Consider the following 23,256-nt stretch of genomic DNA (forward strand, 5'->3'; position numbering starts at 1 on the left):
TTTGGCGGTCATGATAAAATTGTTTGTGTTGTGCGGAAAAATTTTAACTTTAACGAACTTTTTTTTTATCTTTTTTCAAAAATGCGATTTTTCTCGTTTTTTGCCAATTTTTTATCACCAAACATGTTTTTGGAGTTCCTGGGACACTTACGGGTGCTCCTGAGCCTCCGAGAAGCTCCTCCGTGCGGAATTTGGGGCTCGCAGAAATTTTGACGGTTGGGGATTTTACACGCACTTTTTTTTCTGGAAATGGATTTTCGTGACTTTTTAAATTTTTAATGCTAAAAATTCAAAAACTCTTTCCTGCTAACAAAAAACTCAATTTCCCCGGAAAATTCGGCGGAAAACGCGAGAAAACTGTGAAAAACTAAATGTGTGAGGGAGACGGATAGCGGTAAAATGCATCCATCTCATTTTCTCTTCAACAAAATGTACCAAAAAGGGCGCCAAATTAAAAAAATAGCCAAAAAAGCATAAAAATTTTTTGGGGGCGCTACAAAAGGGGGCTCTGGGGCGAATTTAATATCGTTGGGGGAAACTACCTCGAGTCAGTAATCTCTGTACCAAATTTCATCGCGATCGGACCAACCAAAGATGTAATTTTGAAATCTAAAGAAACTTTAATCCTAATAATTTTTCTATTACGATTTTTTTGCTTCATCTTCACTTGGGGATTTGGGGAGAGCTTTCTGCGCTGTCCCAGATTGCTGAAGAACCTTATCCTGCCTCTTGGGATCCGGAATATAAATTTGAAACGGTCTAAAGTGGGTCACGATGGCATCTGGAACAAGAAAGATTTATTTTAATCTTAATTTCTTCATAAACCTTTTTAGAAGAAAATCTTACCAACTGTATTTACAGGAAGATTGTAGTGTTGAGCTATTTTTTCCACTGTCCATTCTGTTTGGTCTCTCTGATAATCCCCAAGGAATTGAGATGCTTGCCTCAATGTTACCCGACCGTGTCTTACATTCTTTGGCTCTTTGTGACCAAATTCAAAGTCCTCCACGCGTTTTGTGTCACTGGGCAGCGGTCTGTCTATATTTTGTGTCTCAGGATCATTTTGCACCTATAAGAAAGCATAAATTAATAAAATAAATTGATTTTGGTTTTAGTTATGATGCTCACAATTGTTGTTTCTGAAGTTACATAAACTTGCTTCAGTCGATCATCAAGACCTGCATCCTTCTTGCTGAGCTTCTCCACTAAATCTGGGGTTACTGAAAGAGTAAAAAATGTTCCTTATAAGACAAGAAAAAGGATAAAAAACGGAGAAAGAACTAACTCTTGAGAGCTTCCTGAATTTCACGGAGATTGGAAGAATATTTGGGAGCCGGTGTTGGTTTGTCCTTTCCAATAATTTTATGAGCTCGATTTTCTGCATTCCACCTATTGGCACGCCTTGATATCATCGATCCCACCTGCCCCATGACTACAGGAATCGATCTCCCTGCACTTTTGTCACAAATTCACAGCAAATTCCGAAGAAAATCCCTAAAAAATTGAAGAAATCGCAAGAAAACTCACTCGCACATTGCAAAACAAAAATTGACAGTCAAACTTCGGCGCTGAAGACACCCGAAGAAATCCGAAAAAACTCCACAGAATTGCGTGAAACATTTTGTATGTTTCACGAAACAATGGCTGAATTCCTTGCTGAAAATAATATCTGTGGCAGGAATTTGCTGCAAATTGTGGCTTTGGGGAATGCAATAATAGCGGAATTGCTCCGTCTAAAGGACTACATTCCAGATGTATTCAAGTAAGTACGAAAATGTACAAATTAATTGCTAAAAACTATGAAAAACAATACATCTTTCAGACTCACCACGAAGGAGGAGCAAACAAAGCATGCTGAAATTATTCTCGATTTCCGCTATTTCAAGATATCCGACGTCCAGGATCAGAAGATTGAGAATGATGAGGCACTACAGGATCTCGACAATGAATTCCGGGACAATAATATTGAGATTTTAACGAGATTCTACCTGGCTTTTGAGAGTGTCCACCAGTACGTTGTGGATCTCAATACATTCATTCAGGAAGTCAATGATGGGATCTACATCCAGCAGAGCTTGGAAAGTATTCTGCAGGATGATGAAGGGAAACAGCTGCTGTGTGAATCACTCTACCTCTACGGTGTTATGCTTTTGGTATTGGATTTGCACATTCCCGGAGTAATTCGAGAGAGATTGCTGGTCTCCTATCATCGCTATAGTGCTCAGAAATCCCATGGGGAGAGTCACCTCGATGATGTTTGCAAATTTCTACGTTCCACGGGATTTTCTAATATTCCCGGAACAAAGCGTGTTCCTAACTATCCGGAAGACTACTTTCGACGCGTCGCCTTGGATGAGATGTTTGTGGAGATGGTGATAGGACGTCTACGGTCTGATGATGTTTACAATCAAATTGCTGTTTATCCCCTGCCTGAACACAGGTCCACTGCACTGGCTAATCAAGCGGGTATGCTGTACGTGTGCCTTTTCTTCTCACCGGCCACACTTCAGCAGCAACCATCACGAATGCGAGAGATTGTGGATAAATTCTTCTCAGACAACTGGATTGTCAGCATCTACATGGGGATCACGGTGAACCTTATTGATTCGTGGGAACCCTACAGGGCTGCCAAAGCTGCACTCAATAACACCATAGAAGCCCAAATTCTCCGTGAGAATGCGACAAAGCATCAAAAACTCATGCAGAAGTTACTCAAGCAATCCCGGGAGTTGCTGAGTGAAGGTGTCCTGAGTGAGAAGTACCTCATCTCGAACACCGTACGCATCATCAACGCTATCCGGGAATGCAATGTGACTCTGAGGTGGCTCATGGTGCACACTGTTGATCCAGTCATTGATTGCAGTGGCAATAAGAGATGCCGAGCTGCTCGGGATCAAGCCATTCAGGATTCCAACTACAAATCCGTGGAAGTTTTTGAACTTCTACTCAATACAAGTCAGTTGGAACTACGTGTCAGGGATATCCTCAAGGAACTACTCGCGGAGAAGGATAAACGTTGGGAGAGTTATAAATTCGAAGCGGGTGACAGAATAAGGGAGCTTAGTGAAGTCTTTGCAGGTGCAAAGACTCTCACGAAGATTGAAAAGAATGAAAATCTGCGAAAATGGTTCAGTGATATTCACACGGAGATTGAAAAGTTGGACAATAAAGCACCAAATATCTGTGGCAGGAAGATTATTCAGCTCATTCAGGCACTCGAAGAGGTACAGGAATTCCACAGTTTGGACACCAATATGCAAGTTAAGCAGTTGCTGATTGAAGTTCGTGACTATCTGCATCAAATGATTCACACAATCAACATCAAAGAGGATGCCCTGATAAATCTTCAACTTATCGGAGATTTCAGCTATGCATGGAAGATTGTGGACAAGTATACGCCAATTATGCAGGAGCACATTGAAAAATCTCCAAGTTTGGTAATAAAACTCCGTGCAACCTTTCTGAAGCTTGCAAGTGCCCTCGAAGTGCCTCTTTTGCGTATCAATCAGGCTAAGAGTGAGGATCTCATCTCGGTGTCTCAGTACTACAGCAATGAACTCGTTGACTACGTACGGAAAGTGGTGCAGATTATTCCTCAGACCATTTTCTACATTCTCTCGCAGATTGTCCACCTGCAGACGAATACAATTCGTGAAATCCCAACGCGGCTGGAGAAGGATAAACTGAAGGAATATGCTCAGCTTGAGGAGAGATTCGAAGTGGCTAGGCTCACGTACCGTTTATCCGTCTTCACTGAGGGTATTCTCATGATGAAGAAAACCCTCGTGGGTGTGATTGAATTGGATCCAAAGCAACTCCTTGAGGATGGCATACGGAAGGAGCTCGTGAAGAATCTCTCAACGGCTCTCCATGAAACTCTGACGTTCAATCCCAAAGCCAAACCCGGAGAATTGGAGTTGAAACTCTCGGAACTGACAAAGATCATTGATGGGTATCGCAGATCCTTTGAGTATGTTCAGGATTATCTCAATATTCAAGGATTAAAATTCTGGCAAGAGGAAATGTCCCGAATAATTAATTACAACGTCGAAAAGGAGTGCAATAGCTTTCTACGGAGTAAAATCCAAGATTGGCAGTCAATCTATCAGAATCCCATCATCCCAATCCCGGTTATGCCACCAACGGATAGTCTCTCTGTGAATTTTATTGGACGTCTCGGGAGGGAGATTTTGCGTCAAACAGACCCACAGAGCACAATCTACGTGGACGTGCAGACAGCGTGGTTTGACTACAAGACTCAAAAGGAGGGTATCAACCTCAAATTCTTCCCAAAAATCATTGGAGCAATCGGTCCAGCTGGACTCATGGGCTTGGATAAACTCTATGCATTCACAATAGTTACGGAACTGCAGCAACTTCTAGCCACGATGGAGAAGAATATTTTCCGCGATAAAATATGGTGGGAAACACTATCCGCCTTTGCGGAGGAGATCACAGCCAATAGCCACGCTATCCCCAATCCGGGAAAGTTCTATCAAAACTACACGAATAGATATGCGAAGATTTGGCCAAAATTCCTCGATTGGGTACTCAAAATTGGTCAAAAGCAAATAATGAGGAAGCACATTGCGTATGAAATAAACATTTGCTGTGCCTTCAATTCGAAAAATTTCGAATCATCCCTCCGGACGATGAATGATGCCCTCCTGATGGATATTAAGGCTCATGAAATTGATCCCGAGAAGCCCTATCCGAGTACGGAGTTGCTCAGTGAGCTCAACAAGTACCTCGAAGCAGCTGGAATTTACAATCCATTGAGCAAAATTTACGTTATTACCAAGAATTCGAGTTTCTTCGCGCAATTTCTCTTTCTCCTTGTGATTGCGCATTTGGGAAAGTTGCAATTTGTCAAAAATCTCGCCACACTCATTGCCAAGAAGCAGTCGGAGCAGATTGATGGGGCACCCTTTGTGACGGGATTGGCAACAATTCTGCGACAGTTTCATCCCAAAATTACAGATATGTTCATTCAGTATATTAGTCAGTACATTGTGTCCTTCATTGAGGCTGGCATCAAGTAAGTTAACTCAATGTGTCCTCCATTACTCTTAACTTTTAAGACAGAAAATTATTATTTTTTTAACAATTTTGTTGGGAAAACATCACAAAAGTTTCAATTAAATTAAGCTAATACTCACTTTTATTGTCATTTCAGAACCAAATCCGAATTTAGTGGTGACTCCTTGATAGCTGTGCACTTCCTGGAAGCCTTCATACGAACGGCAAACATTCCACGTGCCTCCGTTACAAAGTACATCCCATCGGTGATTATGAGTCAATACGAGTATTTAGCAACAAAATTTTAAGAATATTTCAATTTTAACTTTTAATATTAATTACGTTTTACACGTTTTTGCAACAGAGATAAATTTCAACTATTATATACTGTTTTTTGTATTTTCTACAAAATAAATTCCATAATTGATATGATTTCAAGAGAAAAATGCAAATTATAAATGAAAAATGAGTTTTTTTTAAAGAAAAAATGAATTCTTTGTGCCTTATTTTTAAAGAAAAAAAAATTCAATGAACATATTTCATCTTTTTGTACTTAATCTTAACCAGGACCGCGATGTCCGTAAACCATAATAGGGTTTGATTTTTAATATTAATTCATTATTAAGAGCAAAAAAAAAGTGAAGTAGATAAAACAAAAATGAAAATAAACTACCATTTCTCATCATTGAGAAATTTCTTAAATTTCTCCTGGCACTCCGGACTGATCCAGTGCTGAATGAGAATTTTGTGTTCCTCATTGAGTGCTTCTGCGAGTTTTGGCGCCAAAATTCGTCTCGATTGCGCCTTTATGGCCTCCAGTGCCTGCAAAAAATAAACATTTATGCGTTAAAAATAGATCATGATGATCATTCAATGAATTTTTGTTATAAAATCACGACGTAATGCTTTCCCCAAGAATTTTCCTCCCAATAATTCTCCTGACATTGCTCGAGTTATCCGTGGATGGACATGAGGATCTGTGTGAAAGAAATTCCGCCTGCAGTATTGTCCACAACAGGTGAGTTTCTCTTCGCAAAATCTTCCGAAATCTAATATTCTAACCTTGAGGATTTCCTTTTAGATTTTGGTTGCCCAATAAACATGAGAAAATTTGCAAATGCCCCGGAAAACCCTGTCCGGTGGTTTATTCACAAGAAGGAAATTTCTTGCCCATTAATACACGATCCCAGATGCGTTTCTGCGAACCCCTCAGTTCGGATCTAAAGCCCTGCGATGATGCATCAACTGTAGCTCTCACCATAACCCAGAAGCACCTCCCCAATGTGCGGCAACAGCAGCAAATTGAGCTTCACTGCATATGCCAGGGTGGTGGGAAGTATTGGAAGTACTTTAGTCACGTGGAAAAGTACAGCGAGGAGACACAGGAAACAGTTATAATTGACAATTTTTACTGCATCAACCTAAGACGATGTACACCCGATCAATTCTGTGGCTTTGCCCGTACGGATTATGGGTTTGTCTACCACAGATGCACATGCCCCATTCACTACAAATGCATCTTCGATCCTGGCGTACAAAATACCTTTGAAGGTGTTCAGGAGTTATTCTACAACGGTACAGCCTACGAGGCGCACTGTCGTCTTACAAATGAAGATGATTTGTGGTGAAAATTTGTAAAAAAAAAACAAAACATACCTGCAGTGAATAAAATGAAATTGTTTTGGCATTCTCCATGAGAAGATCCTGGAAATTATCTGGCCAGAGTGTCTTTGTCACGAGCCCATACTCACAGGCATCCTTGGCTGAAAGACTCTCGCATAGGAGTAGGAGAAGTGTGATCTGCAGAAAAAAAATAATTCGCGAACATTTCATAAGAAATTTTCATTTGAAAAGAAACAAAAAAAAACTCACCCCTTTGGCTGAAACTTTTCCTGAGAGATTTAGTACGGCATTAGCTTCGGGAATTTGTCCAATTTTGGCGTAGTTTGTGCAAAACACCGCAGCTTCACTCGATAGAACGACATCAAAGAGCGGCAACATCGTTACACCGAGATCACTAACTGTCCCATGTACACCCGCCAGCAGGGGCTTTGGGAATGTAGCGAGAGCCTCGAGGAAATCCCTGAAAATTAATCATTTTTTTCTTATCCTTTATAAGAGAAGAAAGAAGTCTCTTATTAATCCTTTACCGTAGAGCAGTAGATAGTTGCTGAGCAGCTGTCTTTCTCTTATCTGCTGTTGTTTGAATGAGTCCTGAGATATCAATGCCCTGGCAGAAATTATTCCCAGATGACGTTACCAGGACAAGTTTACACTTTGAATCATCCTTCAGGATTCCAAGGGCAGTCTTTACTTCACGCAGGAGCTAAAAAAAAATTCACGGGTGAGTTCGCAAAGGAAACAGAGAATGACTAAAAAAACAGAGAGAATTTTCTTACAGCAATTGTCAGAACATTCTTCAGTACTCCGTATGTGGGTGAGAAAATCAACTGGACGAAATTATCGTAGCGTCTAATGGTGATCTCTTTGAAGTCCACATGCCCCAGCTTCCGCTCACTCGCCCTCAATTTAATGGGTTGATGATCTTTGGTGACCTTGAGACTGGCACTCTCCTTCCTGTCCGTTGATGCCTTGGAAGCACCGGCACTACGTATGGTGCAATTGCCACGATTTATAGCCATATTGAGCTTCCCCTTGAGGTCAGCCACGAGATTATGGGCTGTATTGGAGTCAATTTTGGGTGTCTTCTTATTTTCTGGTTTGGCAAATTCAAAGGAATCATCCCCCTTCCGACCACTTTCCTCCTGATGCTGATCTATACTCAACCTCCGTGGGCTTGTTGTACTCCCGGAATACGAGCTATTGGAGCGTCGACGGATAATCATGGAATCATCTCCCTGGGATGAGGAGTAGAGGAAATCCCATGATTCAGATGCCGTTGATGATGTTGCTGATTCTCTTGCACTGTTGCGCTTCTTAGTCGGTGTAACCTTCTTAATTTGTGTTGGTGGTGAGATATGTGTTGAGCTTGGTTCGCGCTTTGGACGTCCCCTGGGAGCACCTGATGGAGCTGTGTCTGACATCTTAATCACGACATTCTTTACGGCTTTTGCTCGTGCCACAAGAGCTGTTCTCTCCTTTGACTTGGACACCATCTGATTCTTATCGGGCTTTGTCTCAATTTCAGGCACATCTGTATTGTTATTCTCTCGCTCCAGTGAATAAATCATATTGACTGCCCCCTCATCCCCAAGGAGCTTATCAACCTCTGAGAGTTTCTTCTTTTTCGCCCCAGACATTGAAGCTGCACTTCCAGGACGTTTTGGTTGCTTCACTTCTTCAGTGGGAGACTTCTTTACTGGTTTTGTCGGTGAACCAAATGCCTTCTCCTCCATAAGAAGCTTCCGGGACTTTCTTGCAGATCCCTGAACTTTACTTGCGTAGGAAATTTGTGTTTCCGGAGCATCTGGATCCCAAATTACCTTCTTCTTAATAATCCTCGAACTCTTCAGTGGTGTTGGTTGTGGTGCATCAGCTGGACTTATCACCACTCGTACCGTTGTTTCGGCTTCAGATTCCTCCGGGGGAAGTACTTCTGTTTTTAGTATTGTCTCATCTGCCTTGTCCTCATTGTCACTCCAATCCGAAACGAGGGATGATATGAGATCAGAAGCTGAAGTTATCTTGGACTTTGGTGGTTCATCAGAATCGTGCTGTGAGGAAGTTCCACCAATATTCCCCCTCCTCGGACGTCCCTTTTTGGACTTAACGGGTAAACTCATTATTTGCTTCATAGCAATTTCAATCTCCTTCTCCTTATCGAGATCCTGCTGCTTTCCGGAATCTGTGAAGGAGATTGTGTACTCCTCCACGTGCACATCATCTTCAGCTTTGATAGCAACATCACTCTGTAGTTCATAAACACTCGTCTCCTGCCCATCATCGTCATCACCCTCGAGAATTGCCAACAAATCCTGCCCTTCGAGACTTTCAGTTTCCTGCACGATTACCGGAGTTGAATCATCAGCACTTAGGATGAGCTCCTGGGGGATTTCAATGGTTCCCGTGGAAGAAGTCACTTCATCTCTACGCTTCTGCATCCTAGATGGGACTTTATCAATGGAAATTGCAGACTTTCGGCACTTTTGAATAATTTCCTTCGTCAATTCCTCCCGTGTGAGGATATTGCTCTGCAGTGATCGCGATGTTCTCTCGTTGATATTCTTGAGTCCGGCAAAAAAATCCTCAGCCGTTGGCAAAACACGATTCTCAATAATATGGATCTTCTTGGATGCGTGTGCTCGCAGTAAATCAATGGGTTTGGGTTCATCGGCTTTTGGGCGTCCCTTCCGACGGAGACTGTTCAGTGATTCCAGCTGCTTTCGGGCAATTGACTCGGGATTATTGTCATCTTCTTCCTCATCTGCATTATCCTCGTGTTGCACCTTGCCACCATTGGCCTCTTCTTGTTCCTGTTGCTTCTTCTTCACGGGCTCCAGTGTTGTTAGAATCTTCGTTTCGTCATCACTCAAAAGTGATTCGTGCACTTCCATCATTGGGACGGCCTTAAGCGACGACATGGGATTCATTTGCTCATCAGACATGTCGGGAAAGTGCCGTTCATTCCCATTATTTTCATCGTCTGGCCGCTCGTCTGGCGTCTCAATGGGGATCTGCATGATAATATTGCCATCACTGTCTGTCTTCCCGGATTGTTGACTCTCATTAGCCAAATCACCCGGAATCCCATCAAATTCCATCGCCATGTCGCACTGTATGACACCAAAAATACACGAAAATGTATGTCCAAAATCACAGAGAAAGTGCAAGAGAAGACATTTAATTGCTTACCACCGCAATTTCTTTTCCAAACACACGACAAAATGCAGTTTCTTCACATTCAGGATAAGCACTTGATTTTCCACTTGAACTACCTCCGTAGGATGTTGCTCAACAACGTCCCATCTTGCCTAGAGATGCGTAGAATGGGTTCAAGTGATAAAAATTACGGAAAATTCACTGTTTTTTGCTAGAAATTCACATTAAATTCGTATGCAAACAGCGGAGTAAAAAAAATAATTATTTTGACATTTACTCGAGCCCCCGGGCAAATGTCAGTTTTCACTGAGCGGCAATTTGATTTTGTTGAACTTTTTTTGATCGCAGAAAATGCGATTTATAACAAGAAATGTCAATGCGATCAAGGATACAAGCACTTAATAATATAAATATTTTTAGAATACTGAGCTTTTAGTGTAAATCTTTAAGTAATAGATTAAAATTCCCAAAAAACTCCAAAATCCAAAATACGCTCAATTCATTTTATCTAACCCATTAAAAATTTTGTCGAAGATCTTCAAAAAACCCTCGTTCTAATTGACACAAGATATTTTGAGATGGACTTGTCCTACGATTATCCACATTTTATCCCATTTGCTAATAAAATTGATGTAATTTTTAAAGTTTTTTCATTAAGATTTAAAAATCAAGAATATTTTTTTTATTTCATTAGATAAATCAATCAAATTTTATTCTTTCCATCCAATTCCCATGCTCAAAAGTTGATTTTAAACAATAAAATATTTCCATTAAAAAATGTTTTTTTTTCTATAAAATTATTTTTATTTCACTTCTCGCAATTTAAAATACACTATAATCATTTTTATCCATAATAATTCCTAGTATTATGTATTTTATAAGGTGTAATATCACATTTCTCATGTGGATATTCCACAGTCTTTGCTTTCAATTCTTTTTTTTAGGTAAATTGTATTTAAATTTTCTTTGAATAAACAATTCTTGGCAAAACAAATCTTATTAAAATTAAATCTTCATTTTAAGGAAGAAAAACTGCCATGTTATTTGAACATTGACCACCGTTTAGCAGGTTTTCTGTTTAAAAAGAAATTCTGAGGATTTTTGAATTAATCCTCAGTGTAGCTGCATTTTTTTTTATTATGTACTTTCCACAAAATTAACTTTTCATATGGACGCAATTTGCTATATTTACGCAATTAAAATTATAAAACATTTTTTTTTGGCCTTTAAGTAGCACACCTTCTGCAAGATTTTCCCCATTTCCCTCAAATATGTATTTTTTTCTTTATAAATATTTTTTTTTCATTAGAAAATTATAAACTACAAGGAACTAAAAGGCTGGTAATCCATTTAAAATTAAGTAAATATAACGTAACAGGTATTACAATTTTCTGAATCTTGTCTTTTTTCTGTTATTTTGTTACTTAAGCGGCTCTCAATTAAGTAGCATCTCCTTCTTTTTTTTCTATATTTTACCACACATCTAACATTTATTTAGTTTCTGGTAGAGATATTGAAGGCAGAAAGCACGCATATGGATTAAATTATATAAATTCGATTAAAAGAAATTCCAATAAATAAGCACTGACGCTCGATAAAATGCCTAATTGTTTTTACATCTCACATTTTTGTTTGTTTTACTTAATACTTATGAATAAAAAAAATTCACAATTCGTTTTCACTTTTGAATTTTTATGCGTACAGTCCTTTCTTTTGTTGATTTTTTCTTCTAATAAAAGAAAAGAGAATTTGTATGCATTTTAGCCACATTAAACGTGACGAAAATCACAAAGAGAAAAAATTTTATAAATATTTCGATAAATTAAAAATCAATGATTTTTTTTAATACAAATCTCCATTTGTGTCCACCATATGACGAAGGAGTTTCTTCTTATCTTCCTTTCGACTCTCCTTCTGCATCTCTTCTTGCAAGGCTTTGGGATCGAAGCAGGGCTGTATGGAGAAGAGAAAAAAGAATTTTAATCAACAAAATAGCATAAAACTATCAACTTTCGAATTTGCCATTTTGCAACAAAACGCTTTCAAACTGCACTTACCGTATCACAAACATTCATATTACAGCAATTTTCAATTGTAATCTCACACTGCTGCTCAGCACCGGATGGTCGACATGTGAGAGGTGTGAGATTCTTTCGCACCACGTATGTCTTCTTTATTTTTGGCCTCATGGGTTTCTGGAAGCGCCACATGAAGAAGCAAATAACATTGAGGAGGAACAGAACTGTTAAGATGACGGAAACCAAGATAAACCAAATTATCTTAATCTTTTTGTCATCTTCCAGCTCCCCTTCATGATGTTCCGGGAATTGAGAAAGGTTTTGGGTACTGTTGTCTGAGCAACTGCAAAGAAATTTAATTTTTTTCGTTTATACTCGTTTACACCAAAGTTCAGCAATAATAATGAAATATAGAAGAATCTGTGATTCGGTCAAGATTAATTGAGAAGATTATATTAAGTAATGAATTTAGGCTCTTAAGTGTAAAATAAAAAGCTTCATAAACTTACTCTCCGCAAACTTGGGGCATATTCCATGGTAAATCTGGATAAACGAATCCACTTTCACAGAAATTCCTACAGATCTCCTCGCCGGACTTCATTACTTCACAGTGCCTTCCGCTGTAGAGGCTAGAGCACTGGCACACAGGTACTGAATTTTCAAGAGTACACCGTCCACCATTGAGACAGAATCCCGTACAAACATCCCTCTCGCATCGATCTCCACCGAAGCCAGGATCGCACTTGCACTCAGCATAGCCCGTTTCGGAGAGAAAACACTTCCCGTGTACGCAGTAGTTGTAGCACAGGGGAACCTCGCAGTAGACTCCGGTGAAGCCATTCTGGCACATACATCGCCCCGATACTGCATTTGGGATTCCCTGATTGAGGCAGTGATGCTCCATTGGAGATCGAGTTACTTGACTTTTTGAAAGATTTTCCGTTGTGGTATTTTGGGTATTATTTTCTACCGAAACATTTTGTGGATTCAATCTCTGACGGATTTCTTTAATAACCTTCCTACACAGTGGGTTATTCATGTGATTCTGCAGGAAGTCCGTCTTGAGAATTATGCCACGGGGTGTTGAGGTAAAGTTCGCAAGAACTTTCGTAGCTTTGTCAGCACCATATGCCGTCTTGGGCACCTTCCAGACGGATTCCTGGTAGAATTCCGTCCAGTAGATGTTGTCACGATCAACGACTAAATTAACGGGACTATTGTAGAGACTTGTCACAAGAGCTTCCCGATGGCTTCCTGTGAGTGAGGCACTTTCAACGGAATAGTGATTCCCAGCCTTATTATCGAGCCAGAACATTTTATCTGTGAAGTAATCAATGGCAATACCCATGGGCATGTGAACGTCCGTAATGAGGACTTCACGCTTCTCTCCCGTCAATGATGCCCGCTCAATTGATCCATTCATGTAATTTGAGTTAGTCCAATACAACTTCCTTCGACACACATCCACTGCAATTCCTCGTGGGATCTCCTCCGTGAATTGCATGAAGACACTCGGTGTGCTAATGCTACCATCTTCTGCGTATGTTGCCCGATAGATGCGATGATTTTTGGCGTCTGTCCAGTAGAGAGCCCTATCGAGGGGATCATATGCAATGCCCTGTATGTGCTCATCTTGCACCTTTTGCACCAACTTCCTAACAATATGATTCTCATCGCCATCCGACAGCTTCAGCAGGAAAATACTTCCTTTATCTTGCTCTTGATCATTAAAGAAAATATTATCCTCAGTCTCATCGTACACAATTGCTGAGAGACCTCCAAATTGCTGAGCAGCCGTTGTCAGTTCAACCCAATTTCTATCGTAGAAAATTATTTTGTTCTTTGTAGTTACAGCAAATTCTGCAAGAAAAAAATAAATTTTTATTTTATAAAAGTTATAGAAACATAAATAATTTAGAAATTGATTATTTGGAAAGGTTTAAAAGTAAAATTATCTTAGTGTTGAACTGTTTGTAACTACATATTGAATAATATGGTCGAGTTTGTATTTATTAATATCCTCGGGTGACCATTAACTTCTCGGCTCTTATGTTACTAATTTGAGCACATTGTCTCCCAAATAATTCCTCTTCCCAAGTCCTTGCGTAATTGCCTCACAAGTTCTTGTCACGCGACTTTTTTATTTGATAAAATACACCTCATTGTAAGAAAATTTTCTGATGGCCTTATGATGAAATTTGTCTCAAAAATTCCTCTCCAAAATGAGAAAGTGGCCATTAGACAAATATTTTATCTATATAAACATAATTACGCACTTGAAAGTGAATGATATATAAATTACATTTTGTCGTGATGTGATATCTTAATTATTCTACCATGTCATCCTGCTAAGCTGTTAGATACATAAATTTATGGTTTATTTACTGACTCTTAGAAGCAACATTCTGCACAATTGTTCATACTGAACGTATAAGAAAAAAAGTTTCCATGCAACGTAATATATAATTTTTGAAAAAAAAAACCTCTCTCGTATCACATAATCTTGAACAAAAAAATGAGGTGGAAGTGTTACTTGCGCATGATTTTGAGACACGCAGAATAAAACTGGAAATTGTGGGGAATTCGAAAGAGAAAAAAATTCCTGACCTAAAGCGCAATTGGGAATCCCTCAATAGCCTCAATATTTATTTGTTTTGAAAGTTTTATCGATGACCTTATCAATGCCTGTTACTCTTTTTTAGTAGTTTGATAGTAAATAGTTTTAATTAAAATATGGTTTAGCATAGACCACATAGGAATTTCTAACATTAATCTGAGATAGTTTGAACTGAGATAGGACAATTTACATTTATTTTAATCTTTATTTTTTCATAAATCAACTTTTTTATTGTTCGAAGAAGCAACATATAGCTTTGAAAATCCTGCATAAAATAATTTTAAAAAGTTGTTTTCACTTCTCTTGTGGCATTGCTTTCCGTCCGGTCTCACCTATATACCTATTCTGCGTTTATTGTTGCCATGTGCGCGAAAACTCAACTGTTGTGGCAAATTCTTGAATAGTAAAAAGGAGAAAAAATCGAATTGAGAAATAAATATGAAAAATTTTTTGAAGAATTCATTTGACGCACAAGGAGTTCAAAAACAACAAACCGGAACTGAAAATTAATATTTTTGCCGCTTGATCGCATATTTATAATCAAGACACGAATATGTTTTTTTTTTTCAATTCTTTTTATCGATAGAACTTTTATTTTTGACACCTCAAGGTGACCTAATATATAAATACAGGTGATTTAGAAGAGAGATAATCTTTCCCGATAATTTCCCTTTTGCATCTACCTCTAAAGCGGAACAGATAGCGGAAGATCTCTCACGGAGGAAGTGTCGATATTATGTTGTAAGTAATAATATGATTTTTCAGTATGATTTGTCACAAGGTTGTGAAAGGAATTCAAAGAAAGTGTCGGAAATTATTCCAAGGATTTTTAAATTGAAGCATTACCTTTCGATTTTATATGTTCATTAAAATAAATTGAATTTATATGGTTCTCTTCTGGGAGGAAGTCTCTCTCAGCAAGATCATAAAAATTTAATTTTGATTCGGAAGTTGCTTCAGAATGTGAGCAAAAAAGTTGAAACGCAAATCTATGCACAATTTTAATTTATATGTCTTCTATTATTTTGTTAACTGATAGAGTTCCACGAGTCGTGTAAGACAATCCCTCTGACGTGCAACACTCCTCATGCGGAGGCGTTTTGAGCCATCTTCAGCAAAATATATTATGTACCCTTTCGCCGACGTTTGCGAAATGGTTCAGCAGAGAAGCCACCGTGTTAGTCACGTAGGCCATACCTTCCAATGTGAGAAATCCCAAATCAACCACCTATAGTAAGTGTTTGTATAGTGGGCAATGAAGAAGGCACCACCTAACAGCAAAAAATAAATAAAATCACTTAAAAATCACATAAAAGCATTGGCCCCAACTTAAAGTTTGCCTTCACGTTTCATACATATATAGATTACAATCTTGCCGTGAAAGTTGCGTGCGCTCTTTTAACCGCTAATGCCGCAAAATACTCCACATACGAGAACTGATATGGCATGAAATGTATTTTTTTCAGGTGCCTTCAGGTGTAAGATAAAAAAAAATCGCAAATAATGATTACACTTCCCGAACGCTCCTCTCACCATTAGTCATCAAAATTGGGAATTTTTCATTTATTCCATGGCGCCTATAAAGGAATTTCCTCATCTGTGAAATTCCCTCAATTTTTACGATTGCACCAGACAAAATTAATTCAAGAAAAACTTAATTGGTTTTTCACGCGAAACCCCAGACAGTACAAAAGAGGTATTTCCAATTACTTTTAGTAAAAGAGATTAGTGCTTTGCACTGATGTTTTGTACATGAATTTTATGTCGAAATTTTTTAATCATTAAAAAAGATAATTCCAAAAATCAACCAAAATGTTTGCATTTTAATTGAATTGTGACCTTGAAAAATATGTCTCATCAATTGGGTTGTTTTTTATTTGCCATACTTTGGAATCATGTTCATCATGTACTTGCAATATTGTGTAAAAATTTGCACATGAATTCAAGACAAAAAAATGTTTATTTTTCCATGAGATTGTGCATTTTTTTTCCTTTTCTTCTTAATTTATGTCTCAATCGCAGTTTTTTGCAGCATCAAAAGCGATTTCACTATCTCACGCTTTTCGCGCCAAAATTTCTTCTTATGCTGAAGTTAAACAGCCAAAGCCACCAAGTTGTTGCAAGACGTTTTTCAGTTAAATATTTGCTAATTTATTGTTTTTGTAGGTGGAGAATTGTGATGTAAGTAAATATCAACTTGTTAAGGATTTAGTTGCGGTTTAAAAAGAAATAAAAGAAAAGTGTATAAGGGATAATCTAATATTTAAGGAAATGCGAGGATATTTATGAGCATTTTTTTTAAAGTAATTTTAGAACCAAAAAAATGTTTTCATTCCTAATTAAATAGTTAAATGTTGATTTGAATTCAGTAGGTATTTATATGTTTATTTGAGGCTTGAGGAAGGCTCGGTTGAGGATTGAAAGCTTTGATGAATAAAGCGTAACTTTATTGGATAAAACATTCTCTCCCTGGCCATGACCGGAAAATCGAGAAAATTACTAATCCCTATTAAGTATTATTGGGGGATGAAATAAACATTAAAATATTAGCAAAAAGATTATTATTTTTTCCATTTTTACTACTTTACAAGCTGTTTGCTAAGATATTATTTTGAATTAATTATGTAAAAAAAATAAAATCTCATAATTATTTCGATAATACCTTTATTAAATAATTGCTAAAAATAAGTAAACCTCCTAATTAAATGATTTTGCAGTTATGAATCCTTCCTAATATACCTTCCCAACTCAAGAAAATATAACTCTAAATTACTTTAATTTTAATTCTTTGATTAAAATGCTACTGAAAATAAACTGATTTGCCGGGTAAATCCGAGAATTGCATTAACGTCGATAAACTGCTGATGTTTACTTTATTATGGAAGTGTGGTGGTGCCCACGTTTGTAATTTATTTATAATTTATGCATAAGCAAATCAAATTCCATATTACCGAAGAAAATTATATAATCCCAATGAGGGAGTCGTGCGTAAAATGCGGAATGGCCATCACCTTGATATTGGAGAAATTGTCTTTTTTTGCGTGAGAAAAATCACAAACTTTTCCACACCACTGTTTACAAATTCATTTCTATCCTTATCGCATTTTAGCCGCGCGATAACAGGATATATATAATATATTTTTGGTGGGCAAAAAAGGCGCAAAAGTCTGTGTAAATTGGGGAGCTTTTACTTCTCGATTTCGCACTGCGTACATATAAAAGTATTTTGTGAGTTAGTAACGGACAGTCTGACCTTTCAATTGAGAGAGAAGAGTTCAATTGATTTGCAAAAAAAATGCGAAGAAACTAAAATTGATTTGGAAATTCGATAAAGTCGGTCAGAGGAATTGCGCTCGCATGGAAAGCATGCTGCTGAGAACCAAATATATTTGGCATACGTGACTCGAGCTCTCTTCCTAATGGCGAGCATATATGCTTTTTATGCTCTGATATCAATTTGCAATATGTCAATTTGTGCATTACCACACTTAATTCACTCTTTTAGGACACTCTTCACTCATGGGGGATGTTATGTAAGTGAAAAATCACAAAAAGTACCGCAGATTTGGAAAATTATGGGAAATTTGGCCAAAATACGATGAGCACATTTTCATGTCTCCTCCATAAACGGACTATGGGTACGACTTAACCTCTTGAGGTGAGGAAAATTGCGAAGAAAAAATCCACATTTGGATGATTTTTATTTCTCATGGCGCAGAAAAGGTATTTTTAAAACTAAGGAAAAAATAAATTGGTCTCATCTTACCCCATGACGATGATTCTGATGATATAATATTGCTAAAGAAGGAGATGTATAAAATGCAAGTTAATAAAATTTTAGTGAAAATTCTCATTGTCACTCCGTAAACTTCTCGCGAATGATATCGATGTTACACAACACTGCACGGTGGTCTCTTATCTATGTGATTACTCTAAAAGTTATGAAAAAATTGCGAGAGTCGATCTGAACAGCATGATATCAAAATACCGACTGCACAATTCCTCCGCCTTACCTACTCAACTGAGCCCGCTAAAACGTACCATCGGTGCTCATTTACTACAATATTGCTGTCCTCTACACTTCTACAAACATATTTGACCTTTCACGATAAGTCCCCTTCTCCTAACATATCTTTATGTTTTTTTTTCATTTCTAATAAAAATCAAGAATAAATTGAAATAGAATATTTTTGCATTATTTAGTTCTTTTTTTGAACAAGCATTGCTAAAAAAATATTTTTCTTTGAAGCATGCCTGGGATTTGAACCTACAGAACTATAAAATATTAAAGTATCTATCGCTCTTAAACCATTTTAAATCTTTAATAACATGAATTTTTGTATGTTAGTGTTAACCTGAATAAAGTTTTAAAATCGATTACAAATAGTCGGATTTAGACAATTTAGCCCATCTGTACAATTTTTTTTAAATAATAATTTTACTCACCAAATAAAACATCAAATGGGAAATTACTTGAAATCCTCAATATAAACTGCCAACATTTTTTCTTGTTCGAGAAAATTCACACTCGTAATGAAAATTCACCTTTTTTATGAGGAAAGCCTTACTTTGCCTTCGTCCACTTCACTAAATTTTTCCACCAAAAATGCGTAATTTTTTCCACATTTCCTTTAATCATCCAAAGGGGCACGCCAAAATTCAAACTAATTATTAATTAGTTTCCGAAATAACGCGAAAAACTGAAAAGTAAATAAGAAAAACCAAAATATCTTTTAATTTCTTGCCTGTTATTTATTTGTGACGAGAATTCTACATTTTCTCATTGAAAATCTCAGAAAGTGCGCATGGAATTCGTAAATAAATGTGAATAAAATAACTTACGGGGAACTTTGTGGTTGTATTCTGGCACCTATATGAATGAATGAAAAACACGTGCTCGAAAGTAACCGTGTGTGTGTAAAATATATAATTCCTAAAAAATTTAAAAAAAAAGATTGTTAAAAAATATTTAGAAATCAAAAATATTTTTAAAAAATTCTTTGAGAATATTCTAAAAAAATACATTTTTGTTGCATAAAATAGAATTTAGAATAAAATCAGTAAATCCATTAATCATTCTAAATTAATAAGTGTATAATCAATGACCTCTTTTATCATTCCTCGTTGATGTTTTCCTTATTTCACTGCTTTTCTTTTTATTATGTTAATTACGTTTACATACAACAGCAGAATTTAATCTGAAAAGAAGTTTTCAAAAAAAAAATTAAATCAAGTAAATTAAATGAAAATCATCAAATAAAACCAATAAAATTGCTGTGAATATATTTATTGAACTATTAAATTCTCTTAAATATTTTACTTTTGGCTTCAAACTCTTTTCTTTTTTTTCTTATACATATAAACATTCTCTACAAAAGGATAAATTCTTTTTCTACTTTATGTACACAATTTTTTTTCGCCATTAATACATAGTGTCTTTCTCACAGTGAGCGTTTTGAAAAAAAAAAAAAATATTACAGTTTATTTAAAATAAATCGATAACACAAGTTTGATTAAAAATAGTTCTCGAGATGTTTCGGGGCCGCGATAGAGTCAAAATAAAAAATATATTATTGTAAATCTGACTGAAACTTAAGGCACATAAAGAATCTCTTAAAAAGTTTTATTTCAATTGTAGGATAATCTTATTAGTTGTTTTTTTGGCTATTGCAGCTCGAAATATAAATTCAGGTTTACCTTTTTTTCTTTCACAAAATGCAACCATATTCCTGCGTAAAATAAAATAAATTCTCCGTGAATTTCCTATAGAAAAGATTTACAACGTCTTACATTGATTGACAAAGAGTATTGAAAGTTATTTACGCAATCTAGGATTACAAAATACATTCGCTATATGACTTTTTTTTTGGTTGAATGCCCTCTATATATAAAAACACTTTGATTCTGGATCCATTCTAAAGTAATAGGTAGGTAGTCATTTTTTTCGTGTTGTTAAATTGATGAATCCTTTCAAAACACCTCTTACACACCTTTCACACCAATTCGTTTGGTGGCATTGTTCACTGGCTCATTTTGTTGCATTGCACTCATTAGTTGTTGCCTGTTATACTTGAAATAAAACATATACAAAATAGCATGTTAGTTAGTTTTTTTTTCGTTGTAGAATAAAAGATCTAAACGGGAACAAATTAATGCTTCAAATTGAACCTTGACATGGTACGATAGCAAATCCAGCGTAGAGCATTCCTTACGCGATTGCCAATCCACGAGCAGAGTCCTCCAGCTCTTGTCACGAGTGAGCACCAGTGCTTCAAATGATCAGTGCACAGATTGTTAAGGAGAAATTCAAACAGATGCTTGTTAAAAGGTAGCACACGCACCTTTGGGAAGAATACATGACCCTCACATAAATTACCATCGCATTCCCTCGAGTTGAGCATTATAATATGTACATATATGGCATACTTTCTCATCCAAATTGATTCCCCAAAACTCAATGAAATATTCATTTGTACTCAAAAAAAAAAATTCTCCTGAAATTGCGAAACGAATCTCCATTGAAAATTGGATTAAAAAAAAGCAAGGCAACGGGCTTTGATCGGAAAAGTCATGTGTATAGTTCACCAGACTGAAACAATCATACCTCTCAATCGCCCAAATGAGTCAGTGCACTCCCCACGTCTTGAGTGGTTTTCATTTTGTAGTAAACAAAAGCGACCGTGAAAATTCTATGGGGACTCGTACAGAGCTCGTACATGATTATAGTAAAGCATGAGACCACAATCCGGATGACTAATTTATCTCTCATTCACAATTAGCGCTCACGATTAGTATAATTGGAATTCCATTTGTAAGATTGTGATAGCAATAGAGCAGTTTATTTGTAAACTGAACCATATATTTCAAATGTGTGGTGAAGCTCTTATTTCGAAGAAAATGCTTTGACTATCTCTTCGCTCTACATTCTCTTCTTATCTTTGGAATTTTTTATTGTCTTTTTTTGAGTTGTTGTAATCACAAACAAAGAGATTACAAGAAGTCTTTAGATTTGGATTTTTTTAGCTTAGAACATCAAAAAGAAAATATAAGATTTATGAATATTTTGCTTCTAAAATTCACTTCAACAAAAGTTAGAGAATAATACAGTCATTGCCCATATAACGAATGTAGAATTGTCAATTTAACAAATTAGATATGGGCGTATGATCAAATGACAAATTATCACCTCGCTTCTTTTGCTCTTTTCGAGGTGGAAACTTTCCAAAATTACCCAAGTGTTCCCTGTGTGGATTGTGGAGACACTTTCTAAATATTTACCGACTAGCACTGACTCATTGAGAGAACCACCAATGTTCCCATATGGTTCGTGCCTACCACACACGAATTACTTTTCTCACCAAAATGAGTTTTTTTGTGTGTAGGAAAGAAATTATTCAGCCCAAATGGGTCATATAAAATGCTTGTTCATTTGAATGAAGCAATATAAGGGCCAAGAAACCTCATTAGTAATTGCAAATAATTTACATATGCTTTGGTCATAAATTGGGTCAAGATGCGGCTAATGAATGATGAAAAGTGCATTATCATTGATAAAAGGATATTATAGAGTCCACGGTGGGTGACCTCCATTCAAGTAGGAAACATACGTAAAACCATCTTTGCTTTTCCCCCGGATGGAGTAGTAGAAAGGCAGGAACGAGTGGAGAATAAACCTAAAGAGGTCAAATGGAATTAAAAAAAAACTTCTTGAATAAGGAAGCTTTGTCATTTTACCCTCGGCTTTCATAGAAGAGTATCGCTGGTTGATTCGTAGTGAGTACATGAAGAAAAATTGCTTTGACTTTGTACCTCTCGGCTGTAGTCAGGTGGTTGATAAGCGAATCAAGTAGGAGTGATCCAATGCCATTCCTTCGGTGCTTCTTGTGGACACCCAATGAAAGGATGTATCCAACTTCGGAATTCTTTCCCATGGATTCGGGTAGTATACCACGATCCTCATAATTGAGAATGGTGTAGGGCTTAATTTCCGCCACAATAAGTCCAATGATGGAGAAATTGTAGACACAGGCTAGGGCAAAAAAGCGCTCAGATGATGTTATGTCCTGATACCAGGAGAGTGGGTAGTCAATGGGAAACCAATCGAGACATAATGTCCGAACCTCCTCCAAATCGTCCGGACAGAGAAATCTCAGTTGTACATCCGTGGTGGAGCAGAGGCGTACATTGAAGTCACTGGATCTCGCTGCAGAATCACTGGGATGGCCATTGTGTGAGTGTTTTGGGTGCCTAACCATGGCAAAAGAGAAACCTCGATCAATTACACTCAATTACTTAAATCAATTACAGACAATCTAGCAAATCAAACACTATATCAATTTTGGAGGCAAATGCACCCAAGCTCCAATATTTCCTCCAATTGCCCCCATACAAATGGGGCAGGAATGTTTAGCCCCCAACGCCCATCCTGTAGCATCTCTATTGCCATATCCCTCACATTAAATGCAACATTCCCGCCAGGCTTAAGGCACAGAACTCACATAAACCGTGACCTAATTAGGTCAAAATCCCCTTGATCCTTAGTCTAGGAGAATCCAGCGAGCACAGTGGACGAGAAATTGAATTTCTTCACTTACCAGGTAAATTGCGCCATTTAGCTTCTCAGCAAATCCATGCTAGGCGGACACTTTGCACGAATATAATCGCATGTTAGAGGTCTGGGATGGCTAGAGGGAAATTGTAAGCTAACTAAAGAATTATAGTTTCTGGAAACAAATTGTCGTAAGAATTGCAAACAAATCGTGACGTCTCGCCAATTTCTTCTCTGTCATCATGACATAATCTCCATAGCGCATGCACCAACCA

General features: G+C 37.2%; 6 protein-coding genes across 7 annotated transcripts; 2 read left to right on the forward strand and 4 right to left on the reverse strand.

Moving 5' to 3' along the window:
* Positions 1-597: 597 nt before the first annotated feature.
* On the reverse strand, positions 598-1,561 carry LOC129792792 (protein NDUFAF4 homolog). Its single transcript, XM_055832157.1, has 4 exons — positions 1,286-1,561; positions 1,129-1,220; positions 847-1,069; positions 598-781 (listed from the first exon to the last, which is right to left on the reverse strand). The coding sequence occupies exons 1-4, from the start codon at positions 1,428-1,430 to the stop codon at positions 642-644; spliced, it is 600 nt and encodes a 199-aa protein (XP_055688132.1). The 5' UTR covers positions 1,431-1,561; the 3' UTR covers positions 598-641.
* A 21-nt stretch (positions 1,562-1,582) lies between these two features.
* On the forward strand, positions 1,583-5,488 carry LOC129792786 (WASH complex subunit 5). The gene is made up of 3 exons (XM_055832149.1): positions 1,583-1,762; positions 1,823-5,038; positions 5,177-5,488. The coding sequence occupies exons 1-3, from the start codon at positions 1,626-1,628 to the stop codon at positions 5,325-5,327; spliced, it is 3,504 nt and encodes a 1,167-aa protein (XP_055688124.1). The 5' UTR covers positions 1,583-1,625; the 3' UTR covers positions 5,328-5,488.
* LOC129792787 (uncharacterized) lies at positions 5,322-10,098 on the reverse strand. Its single transcript, XM_055832151.1, has 6 exons — positions 9,832-10,098; positions 7,419-9,752; positions 7,170-7,345; positions 6,892-7,102; positions 6,676-6,819; positions 5,322-5,841 (listed from the first exon to the last, which is right to left on the reverse strand). Exons 2-6 carry the CDS (start codon positions 9,744-9,746, stop codon positions 5,689-5,691), a joined length of 3,012 nt encoding a protein of 1,003 aa, XP_055688126.1. The 5' UTR covers positions 9,747-9,752; positions 9,832-10,098; the 3' UTR covers positions 5,322-5,688.
* LOC129792791 (kappa-scoloptoxin(11)-Ssd1b-like) lies at positions 5,906-6,697 on the forward strand. The gene is made up of 2 exons (XM_055832156.1): positions 5,906-6,037; positions 6,101-6,697. Exons 1-2 carry the CDS (start codon positions 5,922-5,924, stop codon positions 6,645-6,647), a joined length of 663 nt encoding a protein of 220 aa, XP_055688131.1. The 5' UTR covers positions 5,906-5,921; the 3' UTR covers positions 6,648-6,697.
* A 480-nt stretch (positions 10,099-10,578) lies between the features above and the next one.
* LOC129792804 (protein cueball) lies at positions 10,579-18,500 on the reverse strand. Its single transcript, XM_055832173.1, has 4 exons — positions 18,200-18,500; positions 12,326-13,676; positions 11,856-12,159; positions 10,579-11,751 (listed from the first exon to the last, which is right to left on the reverse strand). The coding sequence occupies exons 1-4, from the start codon at positions 18,285-18,287 to the stop codon at positions 11,641-11,643; spliced, it is 1,854 nt and encodes a 617-aa protein (XP_055688148.1). The 5' UTR covers positions 18,288-18,500; the 3' UTR covers positions 10,579-11,640.
* Positions 18,501-19,704: 1,204 nt separating this feature from the next.
* Positions 19,705-23,224, reverse strand: LOC129792813 (N-alpha-acetyltransferase 60). 2 transcript variants are annotated; one of them, XM_055832182.1, is made up of 5 exons: positions 23,028-23,224; positions 22,168-22,680; positions 21,996-22,106; positions 20,602-20,715; positions 19,705-20,494 (listed from the first exon to the last, which is right to left on the reverse strand). In XM_055832182.1, exons 1-5 carry the CDS (start codon positions 23,042-23,044, stop codon positions 20,416-20,418), a joined length of 834 nt encoding a protein of 277 aa, XP_055688157.1. In that variant the 5' UTR covers positions 23,045-23,224; the 3' UTR covers positions 19,705-20,415. The 2 variants fall into 2 exon arrangements, with proteins under 2 accessions (XP_055688157.1, XP_055688158.1); XM_055832183.1 differs by having other exon boundaries at positions 19,705-20,502.
* Between the last annotated feature and the right edge of the window lie 32 nt (positions 23,225-23,256).

This window comes from Lutzomyia longipalpis, chromosome 3 (genome assembly GCF_024334085.1).
Source record: "Lutzomyia longipalpis isolate SR_M1_2022 chromosome 3, ASM2433408v1".
NCBI lineage: Eukaryota > Metazoa > Arthropoda > Insecta > Diptera > Psychodidae > Lutzomyia > Lutzomyia longipalpis.

Coding starts and splice junctions, on each gene's coding strand:
- LOC129792786 (XM_055832149.1), top strand. CDS start 1,626: ATGTTTCACGAAACAATGGCTGAATTCCTTGCTGAAAATAATATCTGT. Junction 1,763..1,822: donor TACATTCCAGATGTATTCAA/GTAAGTACGAAA, acceptor TACATCTTTCAG/ACTCACCACGAAGGAGGAGC. Junction 5,039..5,176: donor TTCATTGAGGCTGGCATCAA/GTAAGTTAACTC, acceptor TTGTCATTTCAG/AACCAAATCCGAATTTAGTG.
- LOC129792804 (XM_055832173.1), bottom strand. CDS start 18,287: ATGAGAATTTTCACTAAAATTTTATTAACTTGCATTTTATACATCTCC. Junction 13,677..18,199: donor ATCAGAATCATCGTCATGGG/GTAAGATGAGAC, acceptor TTTTTCTTGCAG/AATTTGCTGTAACTACAAAG. Junction 11,752..11,855: donor ATATGAATGTTTGTGATACG/GTAAGTGCAGTT, acceptor TTCTCCATACAG/CCCTGCTTCGATCCCAAAGC.
- LOC129792787 (XM_055832151.1), bottom strand. CDS start 9,746: ATGGCGATGGAATTTGATGGGATTCCGGGTGATTTGGCTAATGAGAGT. Junction 7,346..7,418: donor AGAATGTTCTGACAATTGCT/GTAAGAAAATTC, acceptor ATTTTTTTTTAG/CTCCTGCGTGAAGTAAAGAC. Junction 7,103..7,169: donor CAACTATCTACTGCTCTACG/GTAAAGGATTAA, acceptor ATTAATTTTCAG/GGATTTCCTCGAGGCTCTCG.
- LOC129792792 (XM_055832157.1), bottom strand. CDS start 1,430: ATGGGGCAGGTGGGATCGATGATATCAAGGCGTGCCAATAGGTGGAAT. Junction 1,221..1,285: donor AATTCAGGAAGCTCTCAAGA/GTTAGTTCTTTC, acceptor TTACTCTTTCAG/TAACCCCAGATTTAGTGGAG. Junction 782..846: donor TCTTCCTGTAAATACAGTTG/GTAAGATTTTCT, acceptor TTCTTGTTCCAG/ATGCCATCGTGACCCACTTT.
- LOC129792791 (XM_055832156.1), top strand. CDS start 5,922: ATGCTTTCCCCAAGAATTTTCCTCCCAATAATTCTCCTGACATTGCTC. Junction 6,038..6,100: donor TGCAGTATTGTCCACAACAG/GTGAGTTTCTCT, acceptor ATTTCCTTTTAG/ATTTTGGTTGCCCAATAAAC.
- LOC129792813 (XM_055832182.1), bottom strand. Junction 22,107..22,167: donor CTCTTCTATGAAAGCCGAGG/GTAAAATGACAA, acceptor TGACCTCTTTAG/GTTTATTCTCCACTCGTTCC. Junction 20,716..21,995: donor CACCCACCGTGGACTCTATA/ATATCCTTTTAT, acceptor CAATCTGTGCAC/TGATCATTTGAAGCACTGGT.